This window comes from Apteryx mantelli, unplaced genomic scaffold, assembly GCF_036417845.1.
Source record: "Apteryx mantelli isolate bAptMan1 unplaced genomic scaffold, bAptMan1.hap1 HAP1_SCAFFOLD_163, whole genome shotgun sequence".
Taxonomy (NCBI): Eukaryota; Metazoa; Chordata; class Aves; order Apterygiformes; family Apterygidae; genus Apteryx; species Apteryx mantelli.
The window spans coordinates 1-20,633 of NW_027118516.1; the positions used below are offsets into that span (position 1 = coordinate 1).

Below are 20,633 nucleotides of genomic sequence, written 5' to 3' on the forward strand. Positions count from 1 at the left end.
TGGGGCTGGGGGGGGGCAGGCAGGGGGGTCCATGGGGTCGGGGGGACTCAGAGGAAGCCTATTGGTCTGGGGGGGCCCTGGGGGTGTCTATGGGGCTGGAGGCCCCCCCCTGACGCCCCCTCCTCCAGCCTGCCCCCCCGGGGGCCCCTGGAGCTGCCGCTGGGGCTGCTGGAGCTGGGCTGCGCCGGGCGCCTGGAGCTGTTGACGCAGCCGAGGGGCCCCTGCCGCCCCTCTCCACGGTGAGAGACCCCAAATCCCCCCCAAATCCCCCCCTGCCGCCCCTCTCCACGGTGAGAGACCCCAAATCCCCCCCAAATCCCCCCCTGCCGCCCCTCTCCACGGTGAGAGACCCCAAATCCCCCCCAAATCACCCCCTGCCGCCCCTCTCCACGGTGAGAGATCCCAAATCCCCCCCAAATCCCCCCTGCCGCCCCTCTGCATGGTGAGAGACCCCAAACCCCCCCAAATCACCCCCAAATCCCCCCCTGCTGCTCCTCTCCATGGTGAGAGACCCCGAATCACCCCCAAATCTCCCCCTGCCACCCCTCTCCACGGTGAGAGACCCCAAATCCCCCCCAAATCCCCCCCAAATCCCCCCCCTGCCACCCCTCTCCACGGTGAGAGACCCCAAATCCCCCCCAAATCCCCCCCTGCCGCCCCTCTCCACGGTGAGAGACCCCAAATCCCCCCCAAATCCCCCCCTGCCGCCCCTCTCCACGGTGAGAGACCCCAAATCCCCCCCAAATCCCCCCCTGCCGCCCCTCTCCACGGTGAGAGACCCCAAATCCCCCCCAAATCCCCCCCTGCCGCCCCTCTCCATGGTGAGAGACCCCAAATCCCCCCCTGCGCCCCTCTCCACGGTGAGAGACCCCAAATCACCCCCAAAATCACCCCCAAATCCCCTGCCGCCCCCGCATTGACCCACCCGCTCCGCAGCTGCCCCGGGGGCTGCCCCCCGCCACCCTCCCCTGGTTTCGGAGCTGGAGCGACTCTTCCTGAGCTCCCCGAGTGGCTCCCGCCCCACAGCCACGAGCGGGCGCGCAGGTATAGGGGGGGCATGAGGGTCCTGGGGGGCGCAGGGGGGGTCTGGAGGTCTTTGGGGGTCCTGGGGGGGCTGAGCAGGGGGGGCCATGAGGGTCCTGGGGGGCACAGGGGAGTCTGGAGGTCTTTGGGGGGGTCCTGGAGGGGTGGGGGGGCCATGAGGGTCCTGGGGGGGCACAGGGGGGATGTGGGGCTCGTGGGGGGGGGGTCTGTGATGGGGTTGGGGGTCTGGGGGGCCCTTGGGGGTCTCTGGGTTTTGGGGCACTTCTGTGGGGGGGGAGTCTGTGGCCTGGGGGGGGCCCAGGGCCAGGGGGGGCTCTGAGGGGGGGCCCTTAGCAGCCAGGGGGGTTATGGGGGGGCTCTGTGTGCCGTGGGGGGGGGTGCCTAGGGTGGGGGGGTATTTGGGGGGTTCTCCAGCCTGTGGGGGGGTCCACGAGATTTGGGGGGATCCTGAGAGTATGGGGGGGTTTAGGGTGTTGTTTAGGGGTTCAAGAGGGGCCCAGGGGGGGTCCCTGGGATCCGGGGGGGCTCCAGGGGGGTTTGGGGGGGGTCTGGAGCCCCCCCGACCCCCCCCACCATTGCCGCAGGTGCTGGTCGCGGGCGCCGGAGCCGCGGGCGCTGCTGGCGCTGGAGCCGACGCCGGTGCACGGGGAGCTGCGGGCCGAGCGGGACCCCCGCAGCGGGGCCGTGCTGGCCTTCGCCGAGGTGCGGGGGGGGTCCCGGGGGGGGCACACGGCGGGGGGGGCGCCCGGGACGCCTGGGTCCTCACCCCCCCCCCCCCAAAACCTGCAGGTGCTGCTGGAGAACCCGGGGGCTCTCGGCCAAGAACTCGCTGTCGCTGCGGCGGGCGCCGGGGCCCCCCGGGGAGGCGCTGCGGGGGCGCCGCCACCAACTACCCCTTCTGGCCAGGTAACTGCCCCCCCCCCGGGGCAGGACGGGCCCCCCCGGGCAGGACCGACCCCCCCGGAGCTGCCCCACAGCCCCCCATGGCCCCCCCGCATCCCCCCCCATAGCCCCCCGGGGAGGCGCTGCGGGTGCCGCCACCAACTACCCCTTCTGGCCAGGTAACTGCCCCCCCCCGGGGCAGGACGGGCCCCCCCGGGGCAGGACCGACCCCCCCGGAGCTGCCCCACAGCCCCCCATGGCCCCCCGCATCCCCCCCATAGCCCCCCGGGGAGGCGCTGCGGGGCGCCGCCACCAACTACCCCTTCTGGCCAGGTAACTGCCCCCCCCCGGGGCAGGACGGGCCCCCCCCGGGGCAGGACCGACCCCCTTGGGGCTGCCCCACGGCCCCCCCACCCCCCCACATCCCCCCCCTCATAGTCCCCCGGGGAGGCGCTGCGGGGCGCCGCCACCAACTACCCCTTCTGGCCAGGTAACTGCCCCCCCCCGGGGCAGGACGGGCCCCCCCAGGGCTGCCCCACAGCCCCCCCCAACCCCCTGGGCCCCCACGGCCCCCCCCACGGCTCTTCCCCCCCCCAGGTGGCCTGGATGAGCCGAGCCTGGAGCAGATCCAAGCCCGTGATCTGCAGGAGCAGGACATCGACTTTGAGACCGGTGAGGGGCCCAGGCGTCCGGGAGGGGCCTCGTGCCCCCCCCCCCCCCCGGCACCCTTTCCTCGATTTGGGGCCCCCAAATTAGCACCTTTACCCCCCCCCCCCCCGCAGACCTGCTGACGACCCCCCCCCGGGCTGAAGCGCGGCGTTGACTTCCAACCCCAAGGTAGGAGCTGGGGGGGGGCGTTTCTGCCCCGGGGGGGGGGTAATTTTGTCCTGGGGGGGGGGATAGTTTTACCCCGGGGTAGTACTTTTGCCCTGGGGGGGTGGTTTTATTGGGTTGGGGGGCAGTGTTGCCCCATGGGGGAGGGGCTGTTGTGCCCCAGAACGATGCTGTGGCTGCTGTGGGGTGTTTTGGGGGGTGGGGGGGGGCACCCGGACGCCTGGGCCCCTGGGGCAGGCCGTGGGGGGGCTCTGCAGCCCCCCAGGGCCGCGGGGGGGGGCTCAGTGCAGGCCGTGGCCCCCCACCATCCGTGTCCCCCCCCATCCGTGTCCCCCCCAGGCACCCGGGCCCCGGGGCCGCTGTCGCTCTCCAGCCTGCTGGGCGCCCTGGACCCCTTGGAGCTGGGGGGGGAGGAAGAGGAGGAGGAGAAGGGGGCCGCGGGGGGGGCCAGGCACGCGGGGGGGGCCCCCCCGACCGCAGCCCCCAGGGGGGGGCCCCGCGGAGCCCCCCCTGCGCCGCGCCGACAGCCTGGAGGAGCTGGTGCTGCAGGTGGGTGCCGGGACGGGGGGGGGATTTGGGGATAGGGGGGTCCGTGCCCCCCCCCAGCTCACCCCCTGCCCCCCCCCCCCAGAAGGTGCTGGCGGCCCCCCCGGGCCCCCCGCCTGCCGCCGCCGCCCCCCCGGAGCCCCCCCGAGGAGCAGTGGGCCGAGCCGGTGGACATCAGCGCCCCCGTGGACGACTTCTACAAGAGGATCCCCGACCCTGCGTTCACGGTGGGGGGGCCGGGGGGGGGGGTCTGGGCGCTGGGGGGGGGTCTGGGGTGCTATGGGGGGGGCCTGGGAGCCGGGGGGGCTCCTGGGGGGTCTTGTTGGGGGTCTGGAGGACTCTGGGGTCCCTGGGGGGGGTCTGGGGGACTCTAGGACCTTGGGGGTTTGGGGTCCCTGGGGTCCCTTTGGGGGGGCTCTGGGGGGGTCCTGGGAGCCGGGGGGGCTCCTGGGGGGGTCCCTTGGGAGTCTGGAGGACTCTGGGGTCCCTTGGGGGGCTCTGGGGGGGCCCTGGGAGCCGGGGGGGCTCCTGGGGGGGTCCTGTTAGGGGTCTGGGAGCTTGTGGGGCTGGAGGGGACGTGCGAGAGCTCTGGGGGGGGATTGGGGGGGTCCTGGGGGGATTTGGGGGATGCAGCAGGGTTCAGGAGGGTCGTGGGGGGGTTGGGAGGCACAGGGGGGGTCCTGGGGGGGGTTTGGGGGGGTCCTGACGTGCCCCCCCCCCCCGCAGTGGCCCTTCGAGCCCGACCCCTTCCAGAAGCAGGGGGTTCTGGGGGATTTGGGGGATGCAGCAGGGTCAGGAGGGTCGTGGGGGGGGGTTGGGAGGTGCAGGGGGGTTCGGGGGGGTCCTGGGGGGGGGTTGGGGGGGTCCTGACGTGCCCCCCCCCCCCCCGCAGTGGCCCTTCGAGCCCGACCCCTTCCAGAAGCAGGCCATCCTGTGCCTGGAGCGCGGCCAGTCCGTCTTCGTGGCCGCCCACACGTCGGCCGGCAAAACCGCCGTGGCCGAGTACGCCATCGCCCTGTCCCGCCGCCACATGACCCGGTGCGCGCCCGCCGCCCCCAAAACCCCCCGGGGGGGCCCCAAAACCTGCCCAGGGGGCCCCCAGACCTGCCCAGGGGGCCTAAACCTTCCCTGGGGATCCCCAAACCTGCCCAGGGGGGCCCAAAACCTGCCCGAGGAGCCCCAAAACTTGCCCGGGGAGCCCCAAAACCTGCTTGGGGGCCTCAAAACTTCCTGGGGATCCCAAAACCTGCCCGAGGAGCCCCAAAACCTGCCCGGGGGGCCTGGGGGGGCCCTAAAACCCACTCAGGGGTCCCCAAACTTGCCCAGGGGAGCCTAAACCCTCTCTGGGGATCCCAAAACCTGCCTGGGGGCCTCAAAACTTCCCTGGGGATCCCAAAACCTGCCCGGGAGGGGCAAAACCCGCCTGGGGAGCCCCAAAACCTTCCTGGGGATCCCCAAATTTCCTTGGGGCTCCCCGAACCTCCCCAGAAACCCCCGAACCTTCTCAGGGGTCCCCGAATTTCCTTGGGACTCCCCAAACCTCCCCAGAACCCCCAACCCCCCTCCCCAGGAATCCCCAAACCTCTTCAGAAAGCCCCAAACCTCCCCAGAACCCCCCCAAACTTCTCTCAGGGTTTGCTGAGCCCGTCCCCAGCCCCGTCGCGGGGCCCCCCCCGGTCCCCGCCGGCCCCGTTTCGCCCCCCGCTGACCCCCATCCCGTTCCGTCCCCCCCCAGGACCATCTACACGTCGCCATCAAGGCTCTCTCCAACCAGAAGTTCCGCGACTTCAAGGCGACGTTCGGGGACGTGGGGCTGCTGACGGGCGACGTGCAGCTGCAGCCCGACGCCTCCTGCCTCATCATGACCACCGAGATCCTGCGGTGAGCGCACCGTGGGGGGCACCGCCGCCGTGGGGGGGCCGCCGCCGTGGGGGGGCCGCCGCGTGGGGGGGCCGCCCGCGACGCTCCTCCGTCCCTCCCCGCGCAGCTCCATGCTCTACAACGGCTCCGACATCGTCCGCGACCTGGAGTGGGTGATCTTCGACGAGGTGCATTACATCAACGACGCCGAGGTGGGTGCCGGGGGGGCGTCGGGGGGGTGTTGTTGGGGGGCTGGGAGCAGCCCCGGCCCCACTGACGCAGCCCCCCCCCCCCCCCCCCCAGCGCGGCGTGGTGTGGGAGGAGGTGCTCATCATGCTGCCCGACCACGTCAACCTCATCCTGCTCAGCGCCACCGTCCCCAACACCTCGAGTTCGCCCAGTGGGTCGGGTAGGTCGGGGGGCGGCAGTGGGGGGCCGGGGGGGGCTGTGAGCCCACTGGGGGGCTGCGGGGAGACGCGGGCGATGGTGAGGGGTGCTGGGGGGTGGCAGTAGGGGTGTTTGGGGGCTGGGGGTGGTTCTGGGGAGTCCCTGGGGGTCCGTGGGGCAGCAATGGGGGGTGCTGGGGGGCCGTGGGGGGGCTCTGTGGGGCTGTGGGGCAGCAGTAGAGGGTCCCTGGGGGCCGTGGGGCAGCCCTAGGGGGTCCTGGGGGCCGGGGGGGGGCTCTGGGGGGGGCTCTGGGCAGCACTGGGGAATGCTGGGGGTTGTGAGGGGTTTTAGGTGGTTTTGCACATTTGTGCAGACTATTAGGAGGTTTGGGGGCTTGAAAGTACCTCAACTCTCCCCATTTTTCCCCAATTCCCTCCACTTTTCCTGGATTCCCCCCGTTTTCCTCAATTCTTTGCTATTTTTCCCCTGATTCCCCCTCGTTTTCCCCGATCCCCCCTGTTTTTCCCCTGATTCCTCCCTATTTTTTCTCCATTCCTATTTTTCCTCGATTCTGTTCCGTTTCTTCCTGACTTCTGTTCCGTTTCTTCCTGACTTCTGTTCCGTTTCTTCCTGACTTCTGTTCCGTTTCTTCCTGACTTCTGTTCCGTTTCTTCCTGACTCTGTTCCGTTTCTTCCTGACTTCTGTTCCGTTTCTTCCTGACTTCTGTTCCGTTTCTTCCTGACTTCTGTTCCGTTTCTTCCTGACTTCTGTTGTTTTTCCCCCCGATTCCCCCAATTCTTCTGTTTTCTCCACTTCTCTCGTATTTCTTCCTGATTCCCCCCAATTCCACCCATTGTCCTGATTCCCCCCCGTTTCCCCCAATCGCTGTTTCCCCCTATTCCCCCCCGTTTTTCCCTGATTTCCCCCCGATTGCCGTTTCCCCCCCCGTTTTCCCGGTTCGGCGCGGCGCAGGCGGATCAAGCGGAAGCGGCTGCGGGTGATCAGCACCCGGCAGCGCCCGGTGCCGCTGAGCATTTCCTCTACACGGGCAACAGCCCCCGCACGCGCGACCAGCTCTTCCTGCTGCTCGACGCCCACGGCACCTTCTGCACCCAGGGTGAGCGAGCCCGGCCCCACGGCGCCCTGCCCCACGGCACCCGGCCCCACGGCGCCGGCCCCACGGGCCGTCCAGCCCCGCGGGACCCCGCAGCCAGCACGTCCCCGCGCCACGGCGCCCGGCCCCCCACGGCGCAGCCCTGCCCTGCCCTGCCCTGCGCCGCCCCACGGCGGCCCCCCGCGGCCCTGCCCTGCCCCACGGCCGCCCCACATGTCGCCCCCCCCCCCCCGCAGGTACTACGCGGCCGTGGAGGCCAAGAAGGAGCGGACGAGCAAGCACGCGCAGAGCTTCGGGGCCAAGCAGCCCACGTTCGGGGGCACCGGCCCCGGGCAGGTGGGGCCGGGCTGCGGCGCCCGTTTTGGGGGGCAGCTCGGGGGTCCCGAGGGCGCCCGTTTGGGGGGGGGGTTGGGGGTCCCGAGAGTTGGGTCTGGGGGTCCTGTTTTGGGGTCCTGGGAAGGGAATTGGGGCCTGCGTTTTGGGGGATATTTGGGGCCTCAGGGATGGGTCTGGGGAATCCTGTTTTGGGGGGGACTTGGGGTCTTTGGGGCAGGTGGGGGGCCCATTTTGTGGGGCTTGAGGTCCCCAGGGCAGGGGGGGGTCCCATTTTGGAGTGTTGGGGAGTCCCCGGGGCAGTTGGGGTCCCATTTTGGGGGATTTGGGGTCCCTGGGGCAGTTGGGAGTCCCGTTTTGGGGTGTTGGGGAGTCCCCAGGGCGGTTGGAGCCCTTTTTTTGGGGGGGATTTGGGGTCCCCGGGTGGGTTGGGGTCCTGTTTCAGGAGATTTGGGGTCCCCCAGGGCAGCTGGGGTCCTGTTTCGGGGATTTGGGGTCCCTGGGGCAGCTGGGGTCCCATTTTGGGGGGATTTGGGGTTCCCAGGGCAGCGGGCATCCCATTTTGGGGGATTTGGGGTCCCCGGGTGGGTGGGCATCCCATTTTGAGGGGATTTGAGGTCCCCGGGGCAGCTGGGGTCCCGTTTTGGGGGATTTGGGGTCCCCGGGTGGGTTGGGGTCCCGTTTCAGGGGATTTGGGATCCCCAGGGCAGTTGGGAGTCCCGTTTTGGGGTGTTGGGGAGTCCCCAGGGCAGTTGGAGCCCCGTTTTGGGGGGGATTTGAGGTCCCCGGGGCAGCTGGGGTCCCGTTTTTGGGGGGATTTGGGGTCCCATTTTGAGGGGATTTGTGGTCCCCGGGGGGGTTGGAGCCCGTTTTGGGGGGGATTTGAGGTCCCCGGGGCAGCTGGGGTCCCGTTTTGGGGGGATTTGGGGTCCCTGGGGCAGCTGGGGTCCCGTTTGGGGGGATTTGGGGTCCCGTTTTGGGGGGATTTGAGGTCCCCGGGGCATTTGGGGTCCCATTTGGGGGGATTTGTGGTCCCCGGGGGATTTGGGGTCCCGTTTGGCGGGGCCCCGCTGAGGCCGCGCCGCGCGCAGGACAAGGGCGTGTGGCTGGCGCTGCTGGGCGCCCTGCGGGCCCGCGAGCAGCTGCCCGTGGTGGCCTTCACCTTCTCGCGGAGCCGCTGCGACGAGCACGCGGCCGCCCTCGGCTCCCTGGACCTCACCTCGAGCGCCGAGAAGAGCGAGGTGCACGTCTTCTTCCAGAAGTGCGTCGCCCGCCTCAAGGGCTCCGACCGGCAGCTGCCCCAGGTCCCGCGCCGGCATGGGGGGCGCGCGTGGGCGCAGGGGGGACACGTGGGACGTGGGGACACGCCACGGAGCTCGAGGAGACGTGGAGAGCATGTGGGGACATGGAGAAAACACCATGGGAGTCGAGAGGATGTGGGGGACATGTGGGGACACATGGGGACATGGAAAGACACCATGGGGCTCAGTAGGACGCGGAGGACATGTGGGGACACACGTGGGGCTCGAGGGGACATGGGGGACATGTGGGGATACGTGGGGACATGGAGACACGCCACAGAGCTCAAGGAGACATGGAGAACATGTGGGGACATGGAGACACACCATGGGCTCAAGGGACATGGGGGACATGTGGTGACACATGGGGATGTGGGGACACACCATGGGGCTCAAGGGGACACGGGGGACATGTGGGGACACATGGGGACATAGAAAGACACCATGAGGCTCAATAGGACGTGGAGGGCATGTGGGGACATGGAGACACACCATGGGGCTTGAGAGGACATGGGGGACATGTGGGGGGACGTGGGGGCACACCATGGGGCTCAATGGGATGTGGGGGACACGTGGGGATGTGGGGACACACCATGGGGTTCGAGGGAACATGGGGGATATGTGGGGACATATGGGGACGTGGAAAGACACCATGTGGCTTAATAGGACATGGGGGACATGTGGGGACATGGAGGCACACCATGGGGCTCAAGGGGATGTGGGGGATATGTGGGGACACATGGGGACATGTGGGGACACATGGGGACATGGGGGCACACTATGGGCCTCAATGGGACGTGGAGGACACAGGGGGGCACATGGGACGTGGAGACACGCCATGGGGTTTGACAGGGTGTGGGGAATATGCTGGGGACATAGGGACACACTGTGGGGCTTAATGGCACACGGAGACCCGGGGGACACGTGGGAACATGGAGAATATTGGGGGGACCTGGAGGAACGCTATAGGGCTTGATGGGACGTGGGGGACGTGTGGGGACATGGAGAACGTGCAGGACAAGGAGGCACGCCATGGGCGCGATGGGATGTGGGGGATGTGTGGGGACACGCGAAGACATGGAGAACGTGTAGGGCATGGAGGCAAACTACAGGACTCGATGGGATGTGGGAGACATGGAGGCACACCATGGGCTGGTTGGGACACGGAGGATACGTGGGGACACGGGGGCGTGCTGTGGGGCTCAACAGGGCTTGGGGAGACACGGGGACACCTTGGGGGGGCTCGGATGGGACGTGGAGGCTGCGTGGGGGCCGCGAGGACGCGCTGCGGGGCCCCGTGGGACGCGGGTGGGCGCAGGGGCGTGCCGGGGGGCTCCATGGGATGTGTGGGGCGGCGCCGTGGGGCCGGCTGAGCCACCGCCGCCCCCCAGGTGCTGCACCTGGCGGAGCTGCTGAAGAGGGGCATCGGGGTGCACCACAGCGGGGTGCTGCCCATCCTCAAGGAGGTGGTGGAGATGCTCTTCAGCAAGGGGCTGGTCAAGGTGAGACGCCGTGGGGGGCGGCGGCCGGGCCCTGCCCCACGGCGCGGCCCGGCCCCACGGCGCGGCCCGCCTCCCCGCCCAGGTGCTCTTCGCCACCGAGACCTTCGCCATGGGGGTGAACATGCCGGCGCGCACCGTCGTCTTCGACTCCGTCCGCAGCACGACGGCACCAACTTCCGCGACCTGCTGCCCGGTGAGCCGGGGGGCTGCCGGGGGGCCGCTGTGGGGCTGGGGCCGGCCGGGGGGCTGCCGGGGGGCTACCATGGGGCTGGGGGCTGCCATGGAGCCACCATGGGGCTGGGGGCTGCCTTGGGGCCACCATGGGGCTGGGGGCTGCCGTGGGGCCGCCATGGGGCCGGGGCCAGCCATGGGGTTGCCGTGGGGCTGGGGGCTGCCTTGGGGCCACCATGGGGCTGGGGGCTGCCATGGGGCCACCATGGGGCCGGGGGCTGCCGTGGGGCCACCATGGGGCCAGGGCCAGCCATGGGGTTGCCGTGGGGCAGGGGTCTGGGTTGGTGAGGCTAGCTGCGAGGGGCGGCGTTCGGAGCTGTGGGGCAGGATTTGGGGTCACGGGGCGGCCGTGGGGCCGGGGTTGGCAGCCGTGGACGGGGTCAGCAGCCATGGGACGGGGTCGGTGGCCGTGGGGCGGCCGTGGGGCCGGGTCGGTGGCCGTGGGGCGGCTGTGGGGCGGGGTGGGTGGCCATGGGATGGGGTCGGTGGCCGTGGGGCGGCCGTGGGGCAGGCGCTGACCCCCCCCCCCCCGGCAGGCGAGTACGTGCAGATGGCCGGCCGCGCGGGGCGCCGGGGCCTCGACCGCACGGGCACCGTCATCATCCTCTGCAAGGGGGCCCGTCCCCGAAATGGCCGACCTGCACCGCATGATGCTGGTGAGGCCCCCCGTGACCCCCCACACGTGTCCCCCCACGTGTCCCCGCAGCACCCCCAACCCTTGGTGTCCCCCCACGGCGACGTCCTGCGACGTCCCCAACGCCCCGCGTCCGCCTACAGCCCCCCCCGTGTCCCCAATCTCTTGTGTCCCCGTGTCCCTAAACCTGGTGTCCCCCCGCGGTGACATCCTGCGACGTCCCCAACGCCCCGCGTCCACCTACAGCCCCCCCCCGTGTCCCCAATGTCTTGTGTCCCCGTGTCCCTAAACCTGGTGTCCCCCCGCGGTGACATCCTGCGACGTCCCCAACGCCCACGTCCACCTACAGCCCCCCCCCGTGTCCCCAATGTCTTGTGTCCCCGTGTCCCTAAACCTGGTGTCCCCCCGTGGTGACGTCCCCGTCCCCAGGGCTGCCTTACACAGCCGGTGTCCTGTTCTGCATCACCTACACCGTGTCCCCTGGTGTCCCCGCGTCCCCCACGGTGACATCCTCGAGGCCGCTGTGGTGGTGTCCCCCCGCGGCGACGTCCCTGTCCCCGTCCGCAGGGCCGCCCCACGCGGCTGGAGTCCCAGTTCCGCCTCACCTACACCATGATCCTCAACCTGCTGCGGGTGGAGGCGCTGCGCGTCGAGGACATGATGCGCCGCAGCTTCTCCGAGTTCCACGCGCGCCGCGACGCCCGGTGCGGCGGGGACGCGGGGGGACGCGGGGGACGCGGGGACGCGGGGACGTAGCGATGAGGGGACGCGGGGAGCATGGAGATATGGAGACGTGAAGATGTGGGGACATGGAGGGGCACGAGGGGACATGGAGACACGGAGACATGGGGACATGGGGATGCGGGAGGACACGGGACGTGGAGATATGGGGACATGGGACACGGGACATGGGGACATGGGGACACGGGAGGACACAGGAGGACACGGGACATGGAGATATGGAGACATGGGGACACAGGAGGACACGGGATGACATGGGATATGGAGACATGGGGACACGGGAGGACATGGGATGATGCGGGATATGGAGACATGGGGACACGGGATGACACGGGACATGGAGACATGGGGACATGGGACACAGAATGACACGGGATGACACAGGACATGGAGATACAGGGACACGGGGGGGACATGGGGACGCCTAGGGGTGACACACACGCCTGGGGGGGGCACGAGGACGCCCCGTGCCTTGGGACAAGGGGGCTTTGGGGGAGTTTTGGGGGGTTTTGGGGGTCCTGGTGCGGTCCCTGGTGCGTGGGCAGTGGGGAGGGGGTTCGGGGGTCATTTTTTGTGCTGTTTTGGGGCGGTTTGGTGTCGCAGGCGCACGAGCGGCGGGGAGGGTTTGGGGGGGTTTTGGGGTCATTTTGGGGCCGTTTTGGGGCGGTTTGGGGTCCCAGGCGCACAAGCGGCGGGGAGGGGTTTTGGGGGGGTTTTGGGGGTCATTTTGGGGCCGTTCCGGGGCAGTTTGGGGTCCCAGGCGCACGAGCGGCGGGGAGGGGGTTCGGGGGGTTTTGGGGGGGTTTTGGGGGTCATTTTGGGGCCGTTCTGGGGCGGTTTGGGGTCCCAGGCGCACGAGCGGCGGGGAGGGGTTTTGGGGGGGTTTTGGGGGTCATTTTGGGCCGTTCCGGGGCAGTTTGGGGTCCCAGGCGCACGAGCGGCGGGGAGGGGTTTGGGGGGGTTTTGGGGAGGGGGTCGGGGGGTCATTTTGGGCCATTTTGGGGCGGTTTGGTGTCACAGGCGCACGAGCGGCGGGGAGGGGGTTTGGAGGGGTTTTGGGGGTCATTTTGGGGCCGTTCCGGGCAGTTTGGGGTCCAGGCGCACGAGCGGCGGGGAGGGGGTTTGGGGGGTTTTGGGGAGGGGGTTCGGGGTCATTTTGGGGCCGTTTTGGGGCGGTTTGGGGTCCCAGGCGCATGAGCGGCGGGGAGGGGTTTTGGAGGGGTTTTGGGGGTCATTTTGGGGCCGTTCCGGGGCAGTTTGGGTCCCAGGCGCACGAGCGGCGGGGAGGGGTTTGGGGGGGTTTTGGGGAGGGGGTCGGTGGGTCATTTTGGGGCCGTTCCAGGGTGGTTTGGGTCGCAGGCGCACGAGCAGCGGGTGGCGGAGCTGGGGGGGCTCGGGGGTCGTTTTGGGGGTCATTTGGGGCCATTCCGGGGCGGTTTGGGTCGCAGGCGCACGAGGGGCGGGTGGCGGAGCTGAGCCGGGCGCTGGAGGCGCTGGGCGAGGTCGACACCTCGGGGCCGCTGGCCGACCTGCCCCGCTACTACGGCACCGTGCGGGCGCTGCGCCAGGCCCGCGCCCTGCTCCAGGTGCGCCCGGGGGGCCGGGGGGGCCGCAGGTGCCACCTTCATGGCCGTGTTGGGGGTCCCGGGGGTCCCTGTGGGGGTGTCAGGGGTTCCGGGGGGGTCCTGGGGGTCCCCGGGGGGGTCCTAAGGGTCCCCATGGTGGCGTTGAGGGTCCTGGGGGGGGGTCCCGGTGTCCCTGGGGGGGTGTTGGGGGTCCTGGGGGGGTCCCTGGTACCTTCGCGGGAGCGTTGGGTGTCCCGGTGTCCCCACGGGGGTCTCGGGGGTCCTGGGAGTCCCCACGGGGGTGTTGGGGATCCCGGTGTCCCTGCGGGGGTGTTGGGGGTCCTGTGGGGGTCCTGGTGTCCCCGTGGGGGTGTTGGGGGTCCCGGTGTCCCTGTGGGGGTCCTGGGGGTCCTGGGAGTCCCCTTGGGGGTGTTGGGGGTCCTGGTGTGCCCATGGGGGTCTCAGGGGTCCTGGAAGTCCCCAGGGGGGTGTTGGGGGTCCCGTGGATGCCCGTGGGGGTCCGGGGGGTCCTGGGAGTCCCCACGGGGGTCTCGGGGGTCCTGGGAGTCCCTGGGGGGGTGTTGGGGGTCCCGTGGGGGTCCCGTGGATCCCCATGGGGGTGTTGGGGGTCCCGTGGATGCCCGCGGGGCTCCCGGGGTCCCCGGCGGCGGCGGCGCTGACGTGCGGCGGTGGCAGCGGCGGGCGGCCGAGTCGGTGGCGGGGCTGAAGGCGCTGGCACCGGGCCGGGTGGTGGTGGTGAACACGCCGGCCCACCGCAACGCCCTGGGCCTCATCCTGCAGGTACCCGCGGCCCCCCCCGGGTCCCTCTGCGTCCCCTCGCGTCCCCCCGGGTCCCCTCCATGTCCCCCCGTGGCCCTTCATGTCCCCCCACAACCCCTCGTGTCCCATCACATCTCGCATCCCCTTGTGTCCCCTCCATGTCCCTTCACGTCCCCTTGTGGCCCCTCGCGTCCCGTGTCCCCTCGCGTCCCATGTCCTCTCTGTGATCCTTCCGTGTCCTTGCTGTCCCCTCTGTGTCCCCCACGTCCCTCCATGTCCCCCACGTCCCTCTGTTCCCTGCAACCCTCTGTGTCCCCTCGTGTCCCCCCTGTGTCCCCTCCGTGTCCCCCATGTCCATCTGTGTCCCCTGCATCCCTCTCCATGTCCCCTGCATCCCTCTCCATGTCCCCTTGTGTCCCCCCCGTGTCCCCCATGTCCCCTCGCATCCCTCCATGTCCCCTCATGTCCCTCCATGTCCCCTTGTGTCCCCTCGCGTCCCCCCGCGTCCCCCCGTGTCCCCTCTGTGTTCCTGGTGTCCCCTCCGTGTCCCCCACATCCCTCTGTGTCCCCCACGTCCCTCTGTGTCCCCTGCATCCCTCTCCGTGTCCCCTCGCGTCCCCCTGTGTCCCCCCATGTCCCCTCACATCCCTCTCCATGTCCCCTCGTGTCCCCCCCGTGTCCCCCACGTCCCTCCACGTCCCCTCGCATCTCCTGTGTCCCCTCCCACCGTCCGCAGGCCCTTCCCGTCCCCCTCCGTGTCCCCCCGGTTCCTCCATCCCCGTCCCCCTCCGTGTCCCCCCCCCCCCGGGTGACCCCATCGTCGTGTCCCCCCCCCGGGTGACCCCATCGTCGTCGTCCCCCCTGTCCCCCGCCCCCGGCGCAGGCCTCGTCGGACGGCGGCGGCCGGAGCTTCGCGGCGCTGGTGCTCTGCGAGAAGCCCCCCGAGGAGGGGGGGCCCCCGGCCGGCAGCAGCCCCCCCCCGGACGTGCCCTACCCCGAGGACCTGCTGCTCACCAGGCTCTTCGTGCCCGAGGGTCGGCCCGGACGCCTGGGCCCCCCGGCGAAGGGGGGGTGGGGGGGTCCCGGACGCCTGGGCCCTGCAGGGTGGGGGGGTCCCGGACGCCTGGGCCCCCCAGCGAAGGGGGGGTGGGGGGGGTCTCGGACGCCTGGGCTTCCCAGCGAAGGGGGGGGGGGTCCCGGATGCCTGGGCCCCCTGGCAGGGGGGTGTGGGGGGGGTCTCGGATGCCTGGGTCCCACGGGGTGGGGGGGTCCCGGACACCTGGGTCCTGTGGGGTGAGGGGATCCCGGACGCCTGGGCCCCCCGGTGGGGGGGTGGGGGGGGTCCTGGATGCCTGGGTCCTGAGGGGTGGGGGGTTCCCGGACGCCTGGGCCCCCCGGCGGGGGGGTGGGGGGGGTCTCGGATGCCTGGGCCCTGCAGGGTGGTGGTGGTGGGGGGTTTGGACACCTGGGTCCCACAGGGTGGGGGGTCCCAGACACCTGGGCCCCCAGCAGGGTGTGGGGGGGGTCCCAGACGCCTGGGCCCCCCGGTGGGGGGGTGGGGGGGGGTCCTGGATGCCTGGGTCCTGTGGGGTGGGGGGGGATCCCTGAGCAGTGTGGAGCCCCCCCCGGACGCCTGGGCCCCACTGGGCAGTGGCGGGGGGGGGTCCCGGACACCTGGGTCCTGCAGGGCAGTGGGGGGGGATCCCGGACGCCTGGGCCCCGCAGGGAGGCGGGGGGGGACCCGCGAGCGGCGCGGAGCCCCCCCCGGACGCCTGGGCCCCCCCCGGACGCCTGGGCCCCCCCAGGTCCCTGCGGCCACGCGCTGGAGAAGCTGGTGCCGAGCGACATCGTGGCCATCACGGCCAAGACGCTGCGGGTGAACGCGGAGCGGGTGCTGGAGGACGTGCGGCGGCGGCAGGCGCCCCGCTACAGGTGGGGGGGCCGGGGGGGGCGCTTGGGGGGGCCGGGGGGGGCCCCGGGTCTCCCCTAGAGCCTGGGGGGGGGATTGGGGGTCCCTAGGGAGGTCCCGGGGGGGGATTCCTGCTTTTGGGGGGCCCCTGGGGGGGTCCCTTGTTTTGGGACCTGGGGGTTCCTTGGATTTGGAGCGCTCGGGGGGGGTCCGTGGTTTTGGGGTGGTCTCTGGGGGGGGGTCTGTGGTTTTGGGATGCTCTGGGGGTCCCTGGGGGGGATTCCCCACTTTTGAGGCGCTCCTGGGGAGGTCTCTGGGGGGGAATTCCCTGGATTTGGGATGCTCGGGGGTGTCCCTGCTTTCAGAGAGGTCCCTGGAGGGTTCCCTGGATTTGGGGGTGCTCCGGGGGGTCCCAGGGGGGTCCCCTGGATTCAGGGGGGGTTCTCTTGGAGGGCTCCCTTATTTGGGGGGGTTCCTGGGGGTTTCCCCGGATTCGGGGCACTCTGGGGACTCCCTGGGGGGGGGGTCCCTGGTTTTGGGGCACTCCGGGGGCTCCCTGGGGGTTTCCCCAGATTCAGGGCGCTCTGGGAGCTGCCTGGGGGTTTCCCTGGATTTGGGGGTGCTCCAGGGGGTCCCCCGGTTTTGGGGGGGGAGGGTTCTCTTGGAGGGCTCCCTGATTTGGAGGGTCCCTGGGGGGGTCCCTGGTTTTGGGGTGCTCTGGGGGCTCCCTGGGGGGGTTTCCCCGGATTCGGGGCGCTCTGGGGGCTCCCTGGGGGTTTCCCCGGATTCGGGGCACTCTGGGGGCTCCCTGGGAGGGGGTCCCTGCTTTTGGGGCGCTCTGGGGGCTCCCTGGGGGTTTCCCTGGATTCGGGGCACTCTGGGGGCTCCCTGGGGGGGGGTCCCTGGTTTTGGGGTGCTCTGGGGGCTCCCTGGGGGGGTTTCCCCGGATTCGGGGCGCTCTGGGGGCTCCCTGGGGGGGGTCCCTGCTTTTGGGGCGCTCTGGGGGCTCCCTGGGGGAGGTTTCCCCGGATTCGGGGTGCTCCGGGGGCTCCCTGGGGGTTTCCCCGGATTCGGGGCACTCTGGGGGCTCCCTGGGGGTTTCCCCGGATTCGGGGCACTCTGGGGGCTCCCTGGGGGGGGTCCCTGCTTTTGGGGCGCTCTGGGGGCTCCCTGGGGGGGGTTTCCCCGGATTCGGGGCGCTCTGGGGGCTCCCTGGGGGGGGGTCCCTGGTTTTGGGGTGCTCTGGGGGCTCCCTGGGGGTTTCCCCGGATTCGGGGCACTCTGGGGGCTCCCTGGGGGGGTCCCTGGTTTTGGGGCGCTCCGGGGGCTCCCTGGGGGGGTTTCCCCGGATTCGGGGCGCTCTGGGGGCTCCCTGGGGGTTTCCCCGGATTCGGGGCGCCCCGGGAGCTCCCTGGGACACCCCCCCCCCCCCCCGCAGGAAGGACCCCCCCGGGGCGGAGGCGAGCGCGGCGGCGCAGGAGCTGGCGCGGCTGGCGGGGGGGGCCGCGGGGGGGCTGCCCTGCCTGGAGCCCGTGGGGGCCCTGCAGCTGCGCGACGTGGAGGCCGTGGAGGCGGCGGCCCGGGTCCGCGACGCGGCGGCCGCCCTGGGCTCCTTCCAGTGCGTCCGCAGCCCCCGCTTCGCCCAGCAGGTACCGGGGGGGGCGCCGGGGGGGGGGGGCGCGCCGGGGGGGCTCGGGGTCCCCCCAGGCCCCCTGCCTCCCCCCGGGGCACTTTGGGGTGCAACTGGGGTCTCTTGGGGTCCCCCGATGCCTCATGTCCCCCCCACGGGGCACCTCGGGGTCCCCCTGCTGCCCCCTCCCTCCCCCCGGGGTGTCCCTGATGCCCCATGTGCCCCCCCCGGGGCATTTTGGGGTCCCCTGATGGCCCCTACCTCCCTCTGGGGCACTTTGGGGTGCAACTGGGGTCTCTTGGGGTCCCCCGATGCCTCCCGCCTCCCCCTGGGGTGTCCCTGATGCCCCGTGTGCCCCTCTGGGGCGCTTTGGGGCACAACTGATGCATTTTGGGGTCCCCCGCTGCCCCCTCCCTCCCCCTGGGGCACTTTGGGGCACAACTGGGATGTTTTGGGGTCCCCTCTAATGTCACATGACCCCACACAGAGCATTTTGGGGCACAACTGGGGCATTTTGGGGTCCCCTGATGGCCCCTCCCTCCCCCTGGGGCGCTTTGGGGCACAACTGGGATGTTTTGGGGTCCCCCTGAGGTTCCATGACCCCACGCAGAGCATTTTGGGACACAACCGGGGCATTTTGGGGTCCCCTGATGGCCCCTCCCTCCCTCCCCCGGGGCACTTGGGCCCCCCCGGGGGGTGTTTCGGCCCCCCGGGGGCGTTCGGGGCCCGCTGACGCCGCGGCCCCCAGTTCTCCCGGCTGGCGGCACGGCAGGAGCTGCTGGAGCAGGTGGAGCAGCTCCGCTTCCTGCTCTCGGACCAGTCGCTGCTGCTGCTGCCCGAGTACCACCAGCGCGTGGAGGTCAGCGCCCCGCGGGGCCCCCCCGGGTGTCCCCCCACGTCCCCGTGTCCCCTCGTGTCCCCTTGTGTGCCCCTGCAGGCGCTGGGCTGCGTGGACGCGGCGTCCCCGTGTCCCTACGTGTCCCCGTGTCCCTGCGTGTCCCCAATGTCCCCCCACGTCCCCGTGTCCCCCCCCGCGTCCCCTCGTGTCCCCCCTGCGGGTGCTGGGCTGCATGGGCGCGGCGTCCCCGTGTCCCCATGTCCCTACGTGTCTCCGTGTCCTTACATGTCCCTAGTGTCCCTGCACATCTCCAATGTCCCCCCACGTCCCAGTGTCCCTGCACGTCGCTGTCCCCATGGGCTCTGGGCACATCAGGTGCGCAGACGGGGCGTCCCTGTGTCCCCACGTGTCTCCGTGTCCCCCCACGTCCCCGCAGGTGCTATGGGCGCTGGGCTACGCGAACACGGTGTCCCCGTACCCCTATGTGTCCCCACATACCCCTTTGTCCCCCCATGTTCCCCACATCCCCACGTGTCCCCCCCGCGTCCCCACGTCCCCCTACGTCCCCTGCATTGCCACAAGTGCTGTGGACACTGGGCTACATGGACATGGTGTCCCCGTACCCCTATGTGTCCCCGCATCCCCCCGTGTCCCCTCGCGTCCCCCCACATCCCCCACGTTGCTGCAGGTGCTGCGGGCGCTGGGCTATGTGGACGTGGTGTCCCCATGTCCCCCACATCCCCATGTCCCCCACGTCCACCCGTGTCCCCCCGTATTCCTATGTCCCCCCATGTCCCCCCGCGTCCCCCCCCCGTGTCCCCCACATCCCCCTGCATCCCTCCGCGTCCCCCGCGTCGCCGCAGGTGCTGCGGGCGCTGGGCTACGTGGACGGCGCCGGGGCGGTGCGGCTGGCGGGGCGCGTGGCCTGCGAGATGAGCGCCCACGAGCTGCTGCTGACGGAGCTGGTGCTGGGCAACGTGCTGACGGCGCTGCGGCCGGAGGAGAGCGCCGCGCTGCTCTCCTGCACCGTCTGCCCGGGCCGCGGGCCGCCCCCGGCGCCGCTGCCCGCCCCGCTCCAGCAGGTAGGACGCGCGCCCGGACGCCCCCTCGCTCCCTCCCTCCCTCCCTCCGTCCATCCGTCCCTCCATCCCTCCCTCCGTGCGTGCGTGCGCAGGGCATGGAGCAGATCCGGGCGGTGGCCGAGCGCGTGGGGACGCTGCAGCGCGACTGCGGCCTCCCGCAGAGCGTCGAGGACTTCGTGGAGCAGTTCAACTTCGGCCTCGTCGAGGTCGTCTACGAGTGGGCGCGCGGCATGGTGAGGCGCCGCCCGCCCCCCGCGGCCCCCCACGGCCCCCCCACGGCTCCGTGGGTCTCCCTGTGTCTCCCCCCAGCTGCCCCACAGCTCCGTGGGTCTCCCTATATCCCCCCCACAGCTTTGTGGGTCCCCCCATATCCCCTCCAGCTGCCCCACAGCTCCGTGGGTCCCAACGTATCGCCCCCCCTGGCCACCCCACAGCTCTGTGGGACCCACCGTGTCCCTGCCCCGGCTGCCCCATGGCTCCGTGGGTGCCTCCACGTCCCCTTGCAGCTGCCCCAAGGCTCTGTGGGTCCCCCTATATCCCCCCCCAGCTCCATGGGACCTCCTCCATGTCCCCCCCCAGCTGCCCCCCGGCTCCGTGGGTCCCCCCGTATCCCCCCACATGGCCACCCCATGGCTCTGAGGGTCTCACATGTCCTCCCGGCCACCCTACGGCTCCGTGGGTCCCCCCATATCCCCCCACGTGGCCACCCCATGGCTCCGTGGGTCCCCCCGTATCCCCCCATGTGGCCACCCCATGGCTCTGTGGGCCCCCCGCATCCTCCCAGCCACCCCCTGGCTCCGTGGGTCCCCCCATATCCCCCCACATGGCCCCCCCCCCGGCTCCATGTGCCCCCCCCCGTCGTCCGTGGGTCCCCCCCCGTCGTCCGTGGGTCCCCCTGCGGGAATTGGGCGCCCCCGCGCCCCACGCTGACGGCCGCTGCAGCCCTTCGCGGACATCGCCCGGCTGGCGGCGGTGCAGGAGGGCGTCGTGGTGCGCTGCATCCAGCGCCTGGAGGAGACGTGCCGCGACGTGCGCAAGGCCGCCCGCCTCATCGGCGAGCCCACGCTCTGCGCCAAGATGGAGGCCGCCTCCAGCATGATCAAGCGCGACATCGTCTTCGCCGCCAGCCTCTACACGCAATAAAGCCCCGCTGCCGCCGCCGCCTCCGCCTCCGCCTCCATCTCTGTCTCTGTCTCCTGCCCTGGGACCCCAGCATCATCCCCCTGTGCTGGCCCCGCACTTGGTTCGGCCCCCAAAACCCCCCTGTCCCCCCCCGCCAGCGCCACTTGGTTCAGTCCGGGCCCCCTGCTTTGAGGGAGATGGGTGATACCATCCTCCTTTTGGGGGGGAGATGGGCGATACCACCCTTGTTTTGGGGGGAGATGGGTGATACCACCCTTGTTTTGGGGGGAGATGGGTGAT

At 71.1% G+C, this 20,633-nt stretch overlaps 1 protein-coding gene across 1 annotated transcript; it reads left to right on the plus strand.

The window, feature by feature from the left end:
- Nucleotides 1-128: 128 nt before the first annotated feature.
- LOC136995874 (superkiller complex protein 2-like) lies at nucleotides 129-20,372 on the plus strand (the record flags this gene model as incomplete). The annotated part of the gene is given in 38 exon segments (XM_067316898.1): nucleotides 129-239; nucleotides 937-1,044; nucleotides 1,629-1,746; nucleotides 1,834-1,950; nucleotides 2,055-2,105; nucleotides 2,365-2,416; nucleotides 2,524-2,598; nucleotides 2,709-2,722; nucleotides 2,724-2,763; nucleotides 3,100-3,191; nucleotides 3,193-3,309; nucleotides 3,392-3,450; nucleotides 3,452-3,533; nucleotides 4,199-4,344; nucleotides 5,042-5,058; nucleotides 5,061-5,187; nucleotides 5,294-5,378; nucleotides 5,470-5,548; nucleotides 5,551-5,575; nucleotides 6,527-6,579; nucleotides 6,582-6,675; nucleotides 6,905-7,004; nucleotides 8,093-8,305; nucleotides 9,691-9,801; nucleotides 9,884-9,956; nucleotides 9,959-9,994; nucleotides 10,569-10,651; nucleotides 10,653-10,688; nucleotides 11,234-11,370; nucleotides 12,750-12,993; nucleotides 13,669-13,773; nucleotides 14,636-14,786; nucleotides 15,558-15,684; nucleotides 17,100-17,310; nucleotides 18,040-18,150; nucleotides 18,993-19,211; nucleotides 19,304-19,444; nucleotides 20,154-20,372. Coding segments are annotated over 38 exon segments (3,961 nt in total), but the record flags the coding sequence as incomplete, so codon positions are not given.
- Between the last annotated feature and the right edge of the window lie 261 nt (nucleotides 20,373-20,633).